Here is a 15,917-nt window from a genome sequence, read left to right as displayed (position 1 = left end):
TCAAGGCTCCTTTTCCATGCAGGTCCTCCAACCAACACCATACAATCAGCATTTTCTTCTTTTGGACTCAGAAGAATCTCTGAAATCACTACGTGACGACAAAAGCTTCCCATCAGGATCACTCTTCAGAATCAGTCTCATTCTTGGACACGTCTCCAAGGAGGACAGACAGCTCAGTACTTCACTCTACTGCAAGCCCACAGACAACCTCAAAGCCTCACTTCTTTAGCTTCCATTCAAAACACATTCAAGAATCCATCCCTTACAGACAAGCCCTGCATATACATAGAATCTCAAACAAACAGAGGAAAGTAACAGATACCTACAACCCTCACAAGAATGGGACAGAACATTCAACTCCTCAAAAATCGGTATTTCTGACATGCCACAGTGAAAAAAATCACAATGGCCCCTCAGACAGACACAGGATAGACGAGTACTTCCCTGGAGCAGAGAAACTATGCCAGTTCTTTGCAACCTTCAGCAGGTCATTAATGATGACATCTCACCAAGACTACCCTTATGTCTCCACTATTTGCCTTCAAACAGCCAGCTAGCCTCAAAGCAAACTAGCCCCCTGTAAAAACGCCATCCCATATTCCCAATTCCTTCATCTCCGCCGCATCTGCTCCCAGGAGGACCAGTTCCAATACCGTACAACCCAGATGGCCTCCTTCTTCAAAGACCGCAATTTCCCCCCAGACGTGATCGACGATGCCCTCCACCGCATCTCCTCCACTTCCCGCTCCTCCGCCCTTGAGCCCCACCCCTCCAACCGCCACCAGGACAGAACCCCATTGGTCCTCACCGACCACCCCACCAACCTCCATATACAGCGTATCATCCGCCGTCATTCCGCCACCTCCAAACGGACCCCACCACCAGGGATATATTTCCCTCCCCTATCAGCGTTCCGAAAAGACCACTCCCTCCGTGACTCCTTCGTCAGGTCCACACCCCCCAGCAAGCCAACCTCCACTCCCGGCACCTTCCCCTGCAACCGCAAGAAATGCCAAACTTGCGCCCACACCTTCCCCCTTACTTCCCTCCAAGGCCCCAAGGGATCCTTCCATATCCACCACAAATTCACCTGCACCTCCACACACCATTTATTGCAGCCGCTGCACCCGATGTGGCCTCCTCTATATTGGAGAGACAGGCCGCCTACTTGCGGAACGTTTCAGAGAACACCTCTGGGACACCCGGACCAACCAACCCAACCACCCCGTGGCTCAACACTTCAACTCCACCTCCCACTCCACCAAGGACATGCAGGTCCTTGGACTCCTCCATCGCCAGACCATAGCAACACGACGGTTGGAGGAAGAACGCCTCATCTTCCGCCTAGGAACCCTCCAACCACAAGGGTTGAAGTCAGATTTCTCCGGTTTCCTCATTTCTCCTCCCCCGACCTTGTCTCAGTCAAATCCCTCGAACTCAGCACCGCCTTCCTAACCTGCAATCTTCTTCCTGATCTCTCCGCCCCCACCCCGGCCTATCACCCTCACCTTGACCTCCTTCCACCTATCGCATTTCCAACGCCCCTCCCCCAAGTCCCTCCTCCCTACCTTTTATCTTAGCCTGCTGGACACACTTTCCTCATTCCTGAAGAAGGGCTCATGCCCGAAACGTTGATTCTGCTGCTCCTTGGATGCTGCCTGACCTACTGCGCTTTTCCAGCAACACATTTTCAGCTCAAAGCAAACTACCCAGCCTTCAGGAGAACAGTGGCCATGACACCACACAATCCTGCCATGGCAACCTCTGCAAGATATGTCAGATGATCAATGTGGATACTATGTGAACATGTTAACACAACCCACCAGGTGCGCAGTACATACACATGTGACTCAACCAAGGTAGTCTACCCCATACACTGCAGGAAAGGATGCACTGAGGCATGGCATATCAGCAAGACTATGCAGACACTATGACAGCGTACAAACTAACACTGCACAACAATCAGGCAGGAGTGTTCCCCCGCATTTAGGGAACATTTCAGTGGTCAAGGACATTCACCCTTCAGTCTTCAGCTAAGCATCCCTCAAGGCAGCCTTAGAGATACACGGCAACGCAGAAATTGCTGAATTCATGAGGGCAGCCTCAATGATCTTGGGTTCATGCCATGCTATATGTAATTGCATGCTGTTCTGGGTTTGTAAGTTATTCCTTACTGTTCCGTTTTGACATCATTACCTTGATTACTTGTGATTACCTCTCTACCTTAGTAGGTACAGTTTTGATTATTTGTTACCTTGGTTAGAACCTCTTGTGATTAATATCTACCCATGTTATTCCAGCCATCTGGCTGGCCTGTAGAGATTATTTGTAATTATCTCTGCCTTAATTAAGCAGTTCATAGGTATTCCCTTCAATGGTCATTCAGCTATTGACACTTTAATCACACCATCTGATACTCTTGATCATCTGCAAAGACTTATTATTCAGCCTGTCGACACTCTACTCACACTGTTTGTACTAATCTGTTGACTCAATAACCTGCAATTACCTTGCCATTATCTCTGTGCCTATATATTCTGTGCCTGTGTGCTTCCCTCCACCTCACCTGGAGGAAGGAGCAGCACCCTGAAATCTTGTGATTTTAAATAACCCTGTTGGACTATAAACCTAGTGTCGTGCAACTTCTGACTTTGTCCACTCCAGCCCAACATTGGCATCTCCACAGTCTTTCACAATCGGTCATGTGCCTTGTAAACTTTTCAAAACACCTCCCTGTTTTTATATTCTATTCCCTTTGTAATTAAAAAAGGGAACATTTTATTTGCCTTCCCTATTACCTGCTGAACTCATATTCTAGCTTTGTGATTTATGCTCAGAGACACAATTTTCTGCTACAACGGAACTGGTCCAAAAAGCTGGAACTAAAGTTTGCTACGACAGGTGTCATGTAAAAATATGGTTGAGAACCAGAGTGAATTCAGAAGGTCAAAAAGGGAGGTTAAAAAGCAAATATGGAGATCCAAGATGGCGGCGACCCAGCAAGTCTGAGTCTACAGTGCTCTTCCCAAGACTTGGGTAAAGTGGGTAAATTGGGTCACCCACCCCCACCACACTCACCAAATCATTTATAATAGCTGTTTAATTTAATTAGTTGTTTAATTTTAAAATTTAAACAATCTAATCTTTAGTAAAAATGACTAAAGGGAAGGGAGCCCGCAGCTCTCAATAAGCAGGAACCTCTCCCCCACCCTCTCCAGCCGCAGCAGAGGCGTCCACAGCCGCCCCGGGGGACTTACCTACGGTGACAAGCCTTGTAGAAATGATCTCCAAACTGGGCGTGAAGATCGAAGAATCCCGAAGTCGATGGGACTCACTCTCAGCCGCGCTGCAAAAGCACGACCGAGACATTAAAGAAATCAAGCGCCGAGTCGGAGGGGCGGAGTTAAAGGCCGCGACCTCCGAAACGACAGCACAATCGGCCGTGGATCAGGTCCGGACTCTCGAACAGCGAGTCCGGACCTTAGAGAATCACATTGACGACCTCGATAATCGAGGTAGTCGAAAAAATATTCGTTTGCTAGGCCTTCCCAAACAGGAAGAGGAAGGCCAGCTTACAGCATTTCTCGAGCAGTGGCTGCCACAGATTTTAAATCTGGAAGCTGGATCAGGCCAGGTAAGGGTAGAATGGGCCTACCAGGTCGCAATACGCGGGCCCGGCTCGAACCAGCGCCCACGCCCGGTCCTGTTCCAGCTGCAGAGCTACAAGGAGAGGCAGATACTCCTAGAAGCCTCTAGAAATTTTGGAAAAGACCCCCAAGCTATAAAAGATCCAAGATCATGTTATTCCAGGACTTTTCCCCAGCTCTGGTCCAAAAGAGGAAGGCATTCAACAAGGCGAAGAAGCGTATAAGGGACTTAAATATTCAGTACTCCTTACGCTACCCAGCGATGTTACGCTTTAACCATGAAGGATCCGTATATAACTTCGGATCGCCAGAAGAGGCTAAGGAATTCTTGGACTCTCTAAGATAAACTGTAAGACATAATGGATGTTGGTTTGCCTTTCCCCTCACTTTGGTTTATATCCCCCCCTCTTTTTTTTTTCCTTACCTTACTGTTTAATATTATCATGGGGGGTGGGGAGAGGGATTTGATTTTCTCCCCCCCCCCCCTTGGGGTTGTTTTCTTTTATTATTTTATGTATATATATGTGGGATGGAGAGGTGTGTGGGGGGAGGTGGTTACCTTATTCAATTTTACCTCTGTCTTTAGGAGCAGGGTTGTTTGTCCCTTGTTATTTTGTATTAGTATATTTAATTATTATTTGTTGAGGTTGTAATTTTATAGTTATATGTTTATATATGGTATTAACATTACCAAATGTTGGTATGGATGGGGGTAGGGTGCTCACTGTTAACTCTAGCTTTGTATTATATCTGAATTCTCCTCATTTTATTGAGGAGCGCCTGAGTCAAGGGTGGGGCATTGGTTGGGAGAGGATATGATGGACTTTTGGAGAGGAAGTGACACCCCCTGGGAACAAGGGGGAAAATCTCCACTTAGATACATTTTATATTTTTTTTATTTAGAAATAGTTTTTTATTGTATTGTTGTGAGTGTATTAGAGAGGCTTTATTTTTGTAAATTTTATATGCTCTACGCTCGGGATGTTCTGGATAGGGTTTCCCCTCCCGAGGGGTCTCGGATTTGCCCAGATGATTATGGTTGATCAGTCGGTTAAGTGGTGCACCTGGAATGTCAAGGGAGTAATTCGCCAGTCAAAAGGAAGAAAATATTATCAAATCTTAAGAAGGAAAGAGTTGATATAGCTCTCCTACAGGAGACACACCTGTCGGATAAAGGACACTTGAAATTACGACAGGGTGGATTTGATCAGGCCTTTTTTTCTTCTTTTAGCTCAAAAAAGCAGGGGAGTTGTTATTCTTGTTCGGAAGAATTTCCCTTTCAAAATCCTAAAGCAGATAAAAGACGAATCTGGACGATATATTTTGATTAAAGCCCTCATAAATGGAGAGGAATATGGGATTTTAAATTTGTACTGCCCCCCCCGGCACACCCCTTTAAATTTATAACGGAAGCCTTTTCAAAATTGATGGCTTTTGGTGCCCGTCATACAATTATAGGGGGAGACTTTAATTGTATTATGGATCCGGAAATAGATAGGATTCCCAAAGGTACTGCAGGAGTATCTCCCAGATCTAGACAATTGATGGATCTGAACAAAGAATTAGGATTAGTAGATGTATGGAGATGTCTTCATCCACAGGGCAGAGATTTTTCTTTCTACTCCAATCCATATAAATGTCAGACCAGAATGGATATGTTTTTTGCCCCCTCGATTTTTTTAAATTCCATATCATCCTGTAATTTAGGAGTATAGCAATTTCCGACCACGCTGCTGTATATATGAAAACTAAGGCGAGGAACAATGGGACATCCCCTCGGCATTGGCGTATGGACCCCTTCCTAATAAAAGATAGTAAATTTGTAAAGTACTTCTCTCAAGAATTTAAAACTTTTTTAGAAATTAATTCAGGTACAGCTAGCAACCCATCAATGATGTGGGAGACCATCAAAGCTTACACGCGAGGTTTGATCATCTCCTACTCAGCGACCCAGAAGAAATTGAAGGGAGAATAACAGTGTCTGCTTGAAGCTTGCTTAAAAGCAGCTGAAACAGCATAGACCTTCTATTATTAAATTGCAAAGGATTACGGCTCTTAGGACAGCTCTAAACACTGCGCTTACTCAAACGGCTAAGAGGGAAATATTGTTTGCGAAACAAAGGTTATATGAATATGGCGACAAACCGGGTAGATACTTAGCATTTCTTGCAAAGAAAAAAAAAGGCCCCTCAGACTATTACGTCTATCAAGGAAAGTACAGGTATTTTGACTCCTGATCATAAAAAGATTAATGCGATCTTTCGAGAATTTTATTCTGAGTTCTATAAATCGCAGGATTGTGAAGATAGGACGAGGAGGATGCAGTCATTTTTAAAAAATTTGACCTTTCCAGGCCAAACTCCGGAACAGGTATCGGTCCTAAATGCTCCTCTAACAGTCCAAGTAATACTTGATGCAATTAGGCAACTTCAGAGTGGTAAGGCACTGGGCCCAGATGGTTTTCAAGCTGAATTCTATAAAGAATTTACAGAAATATTGGCTGATCCACTTATGGACATGTATAACTATGCATATAGTCAGGGCTGTCTCCCGCCTTCGCTGAAAGAGGCAAATATCTCTCTTATCCTTAAAAAAGGAAAGGATCCAGAAGATTGTACATCATATAGACCAATATCCTTGCTAAATGTAGATTTTAAAATCCTTTCTAAAACGTTAGCACTGAGACTAGAAAGGGTACTGCCACATATTATAAAGGAGGATCAGACGGGGTTTATTAAGGGCCATAGATCATCCAATACTATTAGAAGGGTTTTGAATATGATTCAAGCCTGTCATCAGGGAAAGATACCAGGAGTAGTAGTTTCATTAGACGCGGAAAAAGCATTTGATAGGGTTGAATGGTCATATTTGTTTTACACATTGGAAAGGTTTGGCGTTGGACAGGTGTTTACCAAATGGGTCTCAACATTGTACAGTGATCCCAAAGCAGTTGTGGTTACCAATAGATTAGGTTCGGATAGCTTCAGTGTGGGTCGGGGCTGCCGTCAGGGATGTCCCCTCTCGCCATTGTTATTTACGCTAATAATTGAACCACTAACAGATGCTATACGAGTTGATCCTAATATAACGGCCCCGAGGATTGGTACAGGTAAACATAAAATTACTCTGTTGTGGTTCTGTTCGCCGAGCTGGAAGTTTTTGTTGCAAACGTTTCGTCCCCTGGCTAGGCGACATCAGTGCTTGGGAGCCTCCTGCGAAGCGCTTCTTTGATGTTTCCTTCAGTGTTTATGGTGGTCTGTCCCTGCCGCTTCCGGTTGTCAGTTTCAGCTGTCCGCTGTAGTGGTTGGTATATTGGGTCCAGGTCGATGTTTTTGTTGATGGAGTTTGTGGATGAATGCCATGCCTCTAGGAATTCCCTGGCTGTTCTCTGTCTGGCTTGCCCTATGATAGTAGTGTTGTCCCAGTCGAATTCATGTTGCTTGTTGTCTGCGTGTGTGGCTACTAAGGATAGCTGGTCGTGTCGTTTCGTGGCTAGTTGATGTTCATGTATGCGGATTGTTAGCTGTCTTCCTGTTTGTCCTTCGCAGGAGGCTCCCAAGCACTGATGATGTCGCCTAGCCAGGGGACGAAACGTTTGCAACAAAAACTTCCAGCTCGGCGAACAGAACCACAACAACGAGCACCCGAGCTACAAATCTTCGTACAAACTTTGAATAAAATTACTCTTTATGCAGATGATGTTCTTCTATTCCTCAGTAATCCTCTGATGTCCGTACCTCGCCTAATCCAAGTTATTAATACATTTAGTGCATTCTCAGGCTATAAAATTAATTTTTCAAAACCGGAGGCTATGCCAATGGGTGGCCTTGCTATGACACCCCACTTAGTGGACGGATCCCTTTTTCCCTTTCGTTGATCCCTGGAGGGCTTCTTATATTTAGGCATTTTTATTACTCCAGTATTTGGTCAGTTGTATAAGGCTAATTTTGTGCATTTACTGGAAAGGATAAGGCAGGACCTCCAGCGATGGGGAGACCTTCCAATTTCCTGGTTGGGTAGAATAGCACTAATCAAAATGAAAGTCCTGCCCCGTCTCCTATATCCTATGAGAATGCTTCCGGTGATGCTGCCGAGGACGGCTCTATGTAAATTATATGGCTGGCTGGGTTCTTTTATCTGGAATCATAGACGGCCCCTCATTAAGCTGAAGAAGCTTCCACAGACAAGGGGAGGATTGGACTTCCCAGACTTTAGGAAATATCAGTTAAGTTCCCTATTAATTACATAGCTGATTGGGTCTTGTCTGATCCACAATCAATCTGGTTGGACATCGAGGCCTCTCAAATAAAATACCCACTTATTAACCTTTTATTCTCAGACAAGAGGAAAATCATTACAGATCACTATAAAAACCCTATAATACTAAACACAATTAAGGCTTGGAATATAATGCGGCAAAATGAAGGCAACTCACATAAAACATCCCCCTATGCACCGATAGTGGGAGCATGGGGATTCCAACCGGGGTTTACAGATGCCACTTTTAAACTCTGGAGATCCAGGGGTATCTCATGTTTAGGGGATCTATTTAAAGATGGGGTCCTGATGTCTTTTGAACAGCTGCGTCAGAAATTCGGATTACCAAATGGAGACCTCTTTCGATACTTCCAAATTCGAGATTATATACAGAAGAAGACTACGTTATTATTTAGTCTTTATAAATCAGATAGAGAATGTAGTGTCCTACGACCAGTGGGGGTATCTTCCGTCAATACTATTTATCATTCACTACATGATGAAGTATCGGGAGATATGGATAATCTGCTTAAAACATGGGATCAGGATTTGGGACTAGAAATCTATATAGAAACGTGGAATGATATTTGGGAAAACACTAGAAGAATTACTATCTGTAACAGAACCCAGGCTATCCAGCTGAAGATACTTCATAGAGCCCATATAGCACCGGTTCGACTGGCAAAATTTAAGGCAGGAGCATCTCCAATGTGTCCCAAATGCAAAATAGAGGTGGGCACTCTTGTTCATTGCCTATGGACTGTCATAAGATCTGTAGATATTGGACTAAAGTAGCAAGTACCCTGACAGAAATTTTAGGAACGGAAATTAAAGTGGACCCTGTATCTCTCCTTTTGAGTTTTTCGAACTTTCCCTCCCTGGACATGTACGGGAAGAGACTATTTTCTATTCTTTTTTTCTGTGCAAGGAAAAATATTTTGGTGAACTGGGTGGCTGAGGGCCCCCCTGGACTTTCAAATTGGCACAGATTAATTATGGAATGTATTCCCCTTGACTTCCTTACAAATATGGTGCACCGAAAGACCGAATTATTTTATAAAATATGGCAGCCCTTCTTGAATTACATAAATACAGATATTTCGGCTATCCTAACAAGGGCTTTTATTTAATTGAGATTACAAACCTGGCTGGTCCAGGGCCCCTTAGGAGAGGAATCCCGCACGAATACGGGTTTTATTACATCTGATGTTAACACATTCCGAGCATGTAAGAGACTTAAATATACACTCTGGTTAGTTGTAGGTTAGATTAGTAGATAGTTGAGTTTTATTTTTTTTTTTCTTTTTTGTTTTTTTTCCTTTTGTTAAATTTTGGCTATTGTATATTTGATTTAATTCTACATCAATGTTTATATTTGAGAGTTTTGTTTATTTTTGTAAACTTGTAAAAATGTTAAATTTCTAATAAAAATATCTATTAAAAAAAGCAAATATGAGACAATGAAAAACTGCCATTCCTCATTTAAATAATATTAAACACTCTTATTCTTCCAAGCAGAAAGTGCAGAACAACGCTCCCATATTATACTTCATCTGCCAAGCGTTAGCACTCCTCATGCCTACAGACTTCATGTTGTCCTTACAACATGTCTTGCCACTTCTTGTAAGGTCCACAAACCAGGGATGTACATTCATTTCCATCATCCAAGTCATGAATATATTGTAAATAGTTATGGTCTTAGCACAGATCTTTGTGGTATTCCACTAGTTATATAGTTTACCAACTGAAATGCCCCCTTTGTTCCAACTCTTTGTTCCTAGTTAGCCAATCTGTTGTCCGTGCTAATAAGTTTATTTCCTGCATCACAGTCTCTTCTTAAGTAGCTACATGTATAGTGCATTATGGAACACCACATTTCAGAAATCCAAATATTATATAGACTGTTGCCCTTTATCTATCTTGACTGTAACCTTAACATATTTTAACAAAACATGTACTGCATGATTTCCTATTCATGAAGCAATTTTGATTGCTTGATTGCATTATGCACTAAATGTTTGACTGTTACATCTTTTATAAAAAGAGACTCTGATCCTTTCCCAAAATCAGATGTGAAGCTGATTGGCCGACAGTTAACAGCTTTTTGACTCCCTACCTTTATTTTAGCAGTTTTTCAATTCTGGTCAGACTTTACCAGAATCTAAGGACTCTTGCAAGATTACATTGCATTACTATTGCCATTTTACCTGTTTTTTTTCCCCCGATTTGATACTATCCTTAACTTTACTGGCACTCTTAATTCACTGATTTTATTCTGAATGCACAAAGCATTCAAATACAAAGCCTTTAAATTAGTTCTATTTTCAAAATCTCCCTCCTGACATGATTCCTTGGTCAAATAGGACATCCACACATGCCTTTTTTTAAATTTTTTGCAAACAAATCAGCCTCATCTGCAACAAATCAACCTGCACTCTTGCCTTCTCCTTTAAAGATTGCTCATTGTGCCAGAAATAAGAAGCCTAAAGAAAGTAAACACAATGGAGTGAAGGGAAGTTTTGTGTCTACATTGGAGAAGCAGTGATAATGATGGATCTGAATGCAAGAAAAATAGTTCACAAGAGTAATAATTTACCTTGTCAGTCAGCACAGGGGCATAAAGGAAAAGATGGATGGTCAACAAATTGTGTGCAAATTACCACAGGTCTCAAATGACCTGAACTTGGAAGATAGTAGGCTTGAACAAGAAACCACAGAAAGCTCTGGGTTAAAAAGGACAGCGGAGAGTCTGGGGAATTTGGCTTTGTGGGCAAGTCAACAGAAGAGGCCAGCAGAAACTGCTGAACAAAATGGTCATAAGCATAGCCATTAAGTAGTTGTTTAACAACCTGTGTATACTGTTTCAGGTAAAGATGGAGAGAGCAAAGCAGTCAAAAGAGATTATTGTTTGTGTGAAAAGAAAGAGTACATGCTATACTTTCTCTCCAGGATCTTTCTTAAGTAAAACAATCACAAAAAAAAAAGAAGTGTGGGTTGCGACAGTGCCCGATTTGATCTAGTGAGACCTAGTGATGGATGTTTAAACCAGTTGTGCCTCAGATACACTTTCACCCCTTGAACTTGAGCATGGAGACAAAGCTACACCTGGGATTTAAAGATTTTCCTGGGAGTCAAAAAAAAGCCTGAAAATGGAGCAATTAGACCCATGATACAATAGACAAAGCAAAAACGGTGAACATCTGGTAGATCTAAATGAATAAAACACCAATAGACCGTAAGAGAACTGCGCAATTACATGATAGTGCTGGCTGTAGTCACCGGATATCTATAAAGATGTAAAATTACTCTCAGATGTTTGGCAGAATTCTTTTCCAAACTACCAAATGATCAGATAAAAAAAGTTTTCCAACAAATTCTGCCAAAAGCAATTCCAAACATTTAAGCTGCAACAATAATGTAAAGTTCATAACTAAATTGTTTTAATAACTAATTCAGTTAACTGAACAAAGTTAACAATGCATGAAGACCACTGAATATTCACTACCTTATAAATTTTAATTCTTTGAGCAATCAGTTCAATGCTTAACATCTGTAAAAAACATTACTCTGGAGAGGAGAGAAACCAACATACATGAAGATTGAATACCTCAATTTTCAGTATAAAATTATTAAATCATTGCAGGTATTTTTGCACGGCAACTAGTGATGGACAATAAATGCTGAATTAGTCAGTGACACACAATCCTTTGAATGATGAAAATTAAAAATTAAAACATTTGCAAAATGGAATAGTCATTTGTCAGACTATGCTGCGAAGTAATTAATCAGAAAAGCAAGGCTAGATTATAACTTCTGTTTTGTCGATCTTTGATCACATAGAAGGAGATAATGAGCCACCCCTCAGAAAAAGGGTTTAATCTTACTCAAGATTCCAACAACCACATCAAGCTGTCCCCCAGTAAAAAGAGAAAGATGCGCAACAGGAAGAAAATATAAGCTCTCTCTCTCTCTCTATTAAAATGTACAATACATGCATCAATGAGTCATTAAACTGTCAGCAGTAACTTGTCACCGCAACAAAATTTGGAGCTTCAAAACTACATCGTTGCACAACGGCTGTGGTATGAAAATCAGCAGCACTAGATAAGGAACATGTTCCAAACTTAGTCAAATTTTTTTTTAACTTGAATTTTAAAACACATTTTAAGTGTTGTACTTCTCATTTTTCAGTTAATTATAGCATTATGACAACACTGCAATTCCAGGCAAAATCCAAACTAATCAAAAGTGAAAAACAGAATTCACTGGAAGTATTCAGCAGATCAGATAGGATGTGCAAACAGGAACAGGAATTAGCATTTCAAATTGACAGACTTTCAATCAGAACTTTAAAACTGATAAAAAGAAAAGAATACATGCACTATGTTCCAGTTATGTTTTCCTCTATGATTTAATGCAGTTATAACATCAGAGAGAACTAGCATTCATGAAATGCAACTGATGATTATTATAAACAATCAACTGATGCTCATCCATAAGGAAATCTCTTATTCTCAAAAAAGGAGGAGAATGACTATGCTGGACATTTAATAGTAATTTTAAGCCAATTTCTGATGTCATAGTTTAAACAAAATATTAATGCCCAATTTTGTTCAAATAAATTTATGTATCAAGCTCAAATACATGCATTGCAAGGCTAAAATTGTATCATTAAAATGGATAGGTCAATGAAGTGGCTAGTTTTTTTTTCTTAAGGCAAATTATTAAACATTACAAAGAGATGTCAATGTAAAAAAAACTACAAAAAAGGTATTATTTGACTCATGTTCTCCACTTGAAAACCTACTCCAAAAATGTTTAAAAATTGAATCAATTAATGCCCATCAACATGTAGAAAACTCTCCTTGGGGTTAGTGATTTTTCATTTTGGAGATAAGATCATGGTAGCTCATTTATTGACTCAAGTGATTCATGGTCAACAAACACCAACAGGACAAGTGCTCTGATCAAGTGACAAGTCTTAAGTATACTATATTATGAATTGCTTTGCAGCTTTAATGTATTTCTAATTATTTTAACCCAATACTACAACCAGCAATCAAATTTGCAAACTCAACAAGTGACATTTCCCATAAATTGTTCAACGTCGTTGCTTGCAACTTAACAAGTCACACTCATTTGAGATCACTACACTATTAAACAGGAAATATCTTAGTTTCACATTTATAAACTGAACAGGCAAAATAAGGAATTAATTTTCTCCACTAACTTTGAAAGTAATGCAAAATGGAAGGGATGCTTCTTGGTGGGTTTTTTTGCTTGCTTGGAATAAAAGTATGATTGGACAATCTCCAAGACACAAAAAAAAATTCCATATACACAACTTTGAGACATTGAAGTAGTTAACAGTGCTCTTTTATCTCCAGAACCAGAGTACAAATCAAATAAACAGATTGAGAACATTTTCATATTTTACTTCATACTGCACATGGCCACACTTGCCAAAGTGAATAACCATCTCATGGTAAAACAAGGTTGACTGGTGTGAGACACTGCAATGTATACTGCCACTAAAAGAATTGGAACATTTCTTCGAGCCTAATGTCAAGGTATTTGGCCAACTTACAACTTGACTACAAGAACTGATATTGATACTGAAAAATAAAATGGGATTACCAACTGAATGACACTGACATTCGGGATCAGATCAAATTACACTTCAGAGTTTGAAATCAAAATATACACTATTAATTAATACTATGAATGTTCTTGCCAATAAAGATCCACAATCAACACTGCCAAAAATGAACATAAGAAATACAAGCAGGAATGGGCCATCCAGCCCATCAAGCCTCATCTGCCATTCAATAAGATAATGGCTGATCTTTTCATGTACTCAGCTCCACTTACCTACCTGCTCACTGTAACCCCTACATTTTTGAACAGTAAAAATTATCTTTGCCTTAAAATATTCAACAAGATAGCTTCAACTGCTTCACTGAGCAGGGAATACCACAGATTCACAACTCTCCAGGAAAACAAGTTCCTCCTTGACTCAGTCTTGAATGTGCTCCACCTTTTGAGACGACACTCCCTAGTTCTAGTTTCATCCAATGGAAACAATTTCCCTGCTTCTATCTTATCTATTCCCCTCAATTTTGTTTCAATAAATGATCCCCCCACCCCATAATTCTTCTAAATTCCAATGAATATAGACACAAACTACTCAGTTTCTCACAAACCAACCCTCTCAACTCCAGAATGAGTGAACCCCCTCCACTGGCAGTATATTCTCTCTTAAGTAAGGAGACCAAAACTGTACACAGCACCCTATACAGATGCAACATAACCTCCCGATGTTTAAATTCCATCCTTCTAGCAATGAAGGACAATATTCCGTTTGCCTGCAGCACCTGCAAAGCAACACTTTGTGAATCATGCAGAAGGACACCCAGGCCCTCTGCATGCTGCAAGTTTTCACCATTTAAATAAGTCAATTTTGCTGTTATTCCTTCCAAAATGAATCACCTCATATTTACCAACATTGTACTCCACCTGCGAGACCTTTGCCCACTCACTTAACCTATCTATATCCCTCTGCAGACTTTGGTGTCCTCTGCACACTTTGCTCCACCACTTAGTTTTTTTTTGCAAATGGTGACACACTACACTTGGTCAAAAGTGTGGTACTGGAAAAGCACAGGTCAGGCAGCATCCGAGGAGCAGGGGAATTGACGTTGAGGCATCAGCCCTTCATCAGATTCCTAATTACTAGTGACTAGTCTACAATCCTCACTTTCACCACACTACACTTGGTTTACACCTCCAAATCATCTAATTGTAAACAATTGCAATCCCAACATCGATTCAAACACTCACTACTGATCACCAACCAGAAAAATACCCATTTATCCCCACTCTTCCTTTCTGTTAGTTTACCAGATCAAAAAAGATCAAATGCTCATCTATGATGTTGTTTAGTGAAATCGTGCCAAGAAAGATGGCTGTCAAATTATTCACATCAGTCTGCTTACAACAGTTAAAGTTAATTTGAATGTGATGAAAAAAAATTTAAAGGGACATTTAAAAAGTTAACATTTTAGGTTTATTGTAAATTCAAGAATTACTTCCAAAGTCATTAAGTGCAACAAAATACTAATGCCAATGACATCAAAAAGATAGTTCACAGACTTCAAAAGTCCACAGTAGAAGCTAACAATGACTTTAACAATTTCAGCCATACAAAGTTCTTCACAATGAAATGTACAATAGGCACCTGTACTGACTAAACACTCGAATGTTAGCAAGGATAATAGGATTGGCACTACAAGAACCATCCCACTAAAAAAATGTTGATGGGATCAAACATTTACACTATAAACATGAGCCCAAAACATGGCCAAAAAAACTGACAGTTAACTTTAAAAAACTCAATAAATCTAAATTTACAACAAGAGTTTACAATTAAAACTTAACTCAATTATTTTTGATTAATTTGTGGAATTTTCTGAAATACGATTTAAAACTATGAAATAACAAACGTTAAACAAGATGGAAATAAAGCACTGATTCTCCACTTCAGGAGAGGCAGCCGGAGAGAGGGCATCAAGCGACAGAACATTCCTGCCCACAGAGACCGGGGATCATTCCTGGGACAACGGCCTACCTGAAACGGGGAGAGTCCTTCAGACACTCATCGAAATCCACCATCAACTTCATGGCGCCTGTGTACAACCAACCGTTTACCGCCGCCCTCGCTCACCGTCCGTCGTCGGTTTAAGGCGTGACCCCGTCCTCGGTCCCCGCCCGTGCCCCGCTCGCTCCCGTGCACCCGGACTCACAGGCACTGTGACTGACAGTGAACCAACCAATCAGAGCCGCCCCCTCCAACCAAGCCAACCAACCAGTTGGCGGGAGGCCGCACTAACCCCGCTCCCGAAGGAATTGACTCCAGCAGTCCGATCCAGTTCTATCCTGATCCTGTCCGGGATTCCGCTAGGGGTAGGTCCGATCCAGCTCGGCGTCTGGATCCAGTCCGGGATTTAGCCCTGG

General features: G+C 41.0%; 1 protein-coding gene across 1 annotated transcript in view; it reads right to left on the bottom strand.

Moving 5' to 3' along the window:
• LOC122556380 (arf-GAP with coiled-coil, ANK repeat and PH domain-containing protein 2-like) overlaps positions 1–15,689 on the bottom strand; it is a 181,625-nt gene extending 165,936 nt beyond the window's left edge. The window contains exon 1 of the mRNA XM_087993958.1: positions 15,532–15,689. Within this exon, the coding sequence (XP_087850084.1) occupies positions 15,532–15,584 (53 nt within the window). The 5' untranslated portion in view covers positions 15,585–15,689. The remainder of the gene's footprint in view (positions 1–15,531) is intronic.
• Between the last annotated feature and the right edge of the window lie 228 nt (positions 15,690–15,917).

The sequence above is a fragment of the Chiloscyllium plagiosum genome, unplaced genomic scaffold (genome assembly GCF_037043375.1).
Source record: "Chiloscyllium plagiosum isolate Xiang-an unplaced genomic scaffold, Cpla_swu_hap1 HiC_scaffold_13, whole genome shotgun sequence".
Taxonomy (NCBI): Eukaryota; Metazoa; Chordata; class Chondrichthyes; order Orectolobiformes; family Hemiscylliidae; genus Chiloscyllium; species Chiloscyllium plagiosum.
This window is presented reverse-complemented; position numbering and strand designations above follow the sequence as displayed.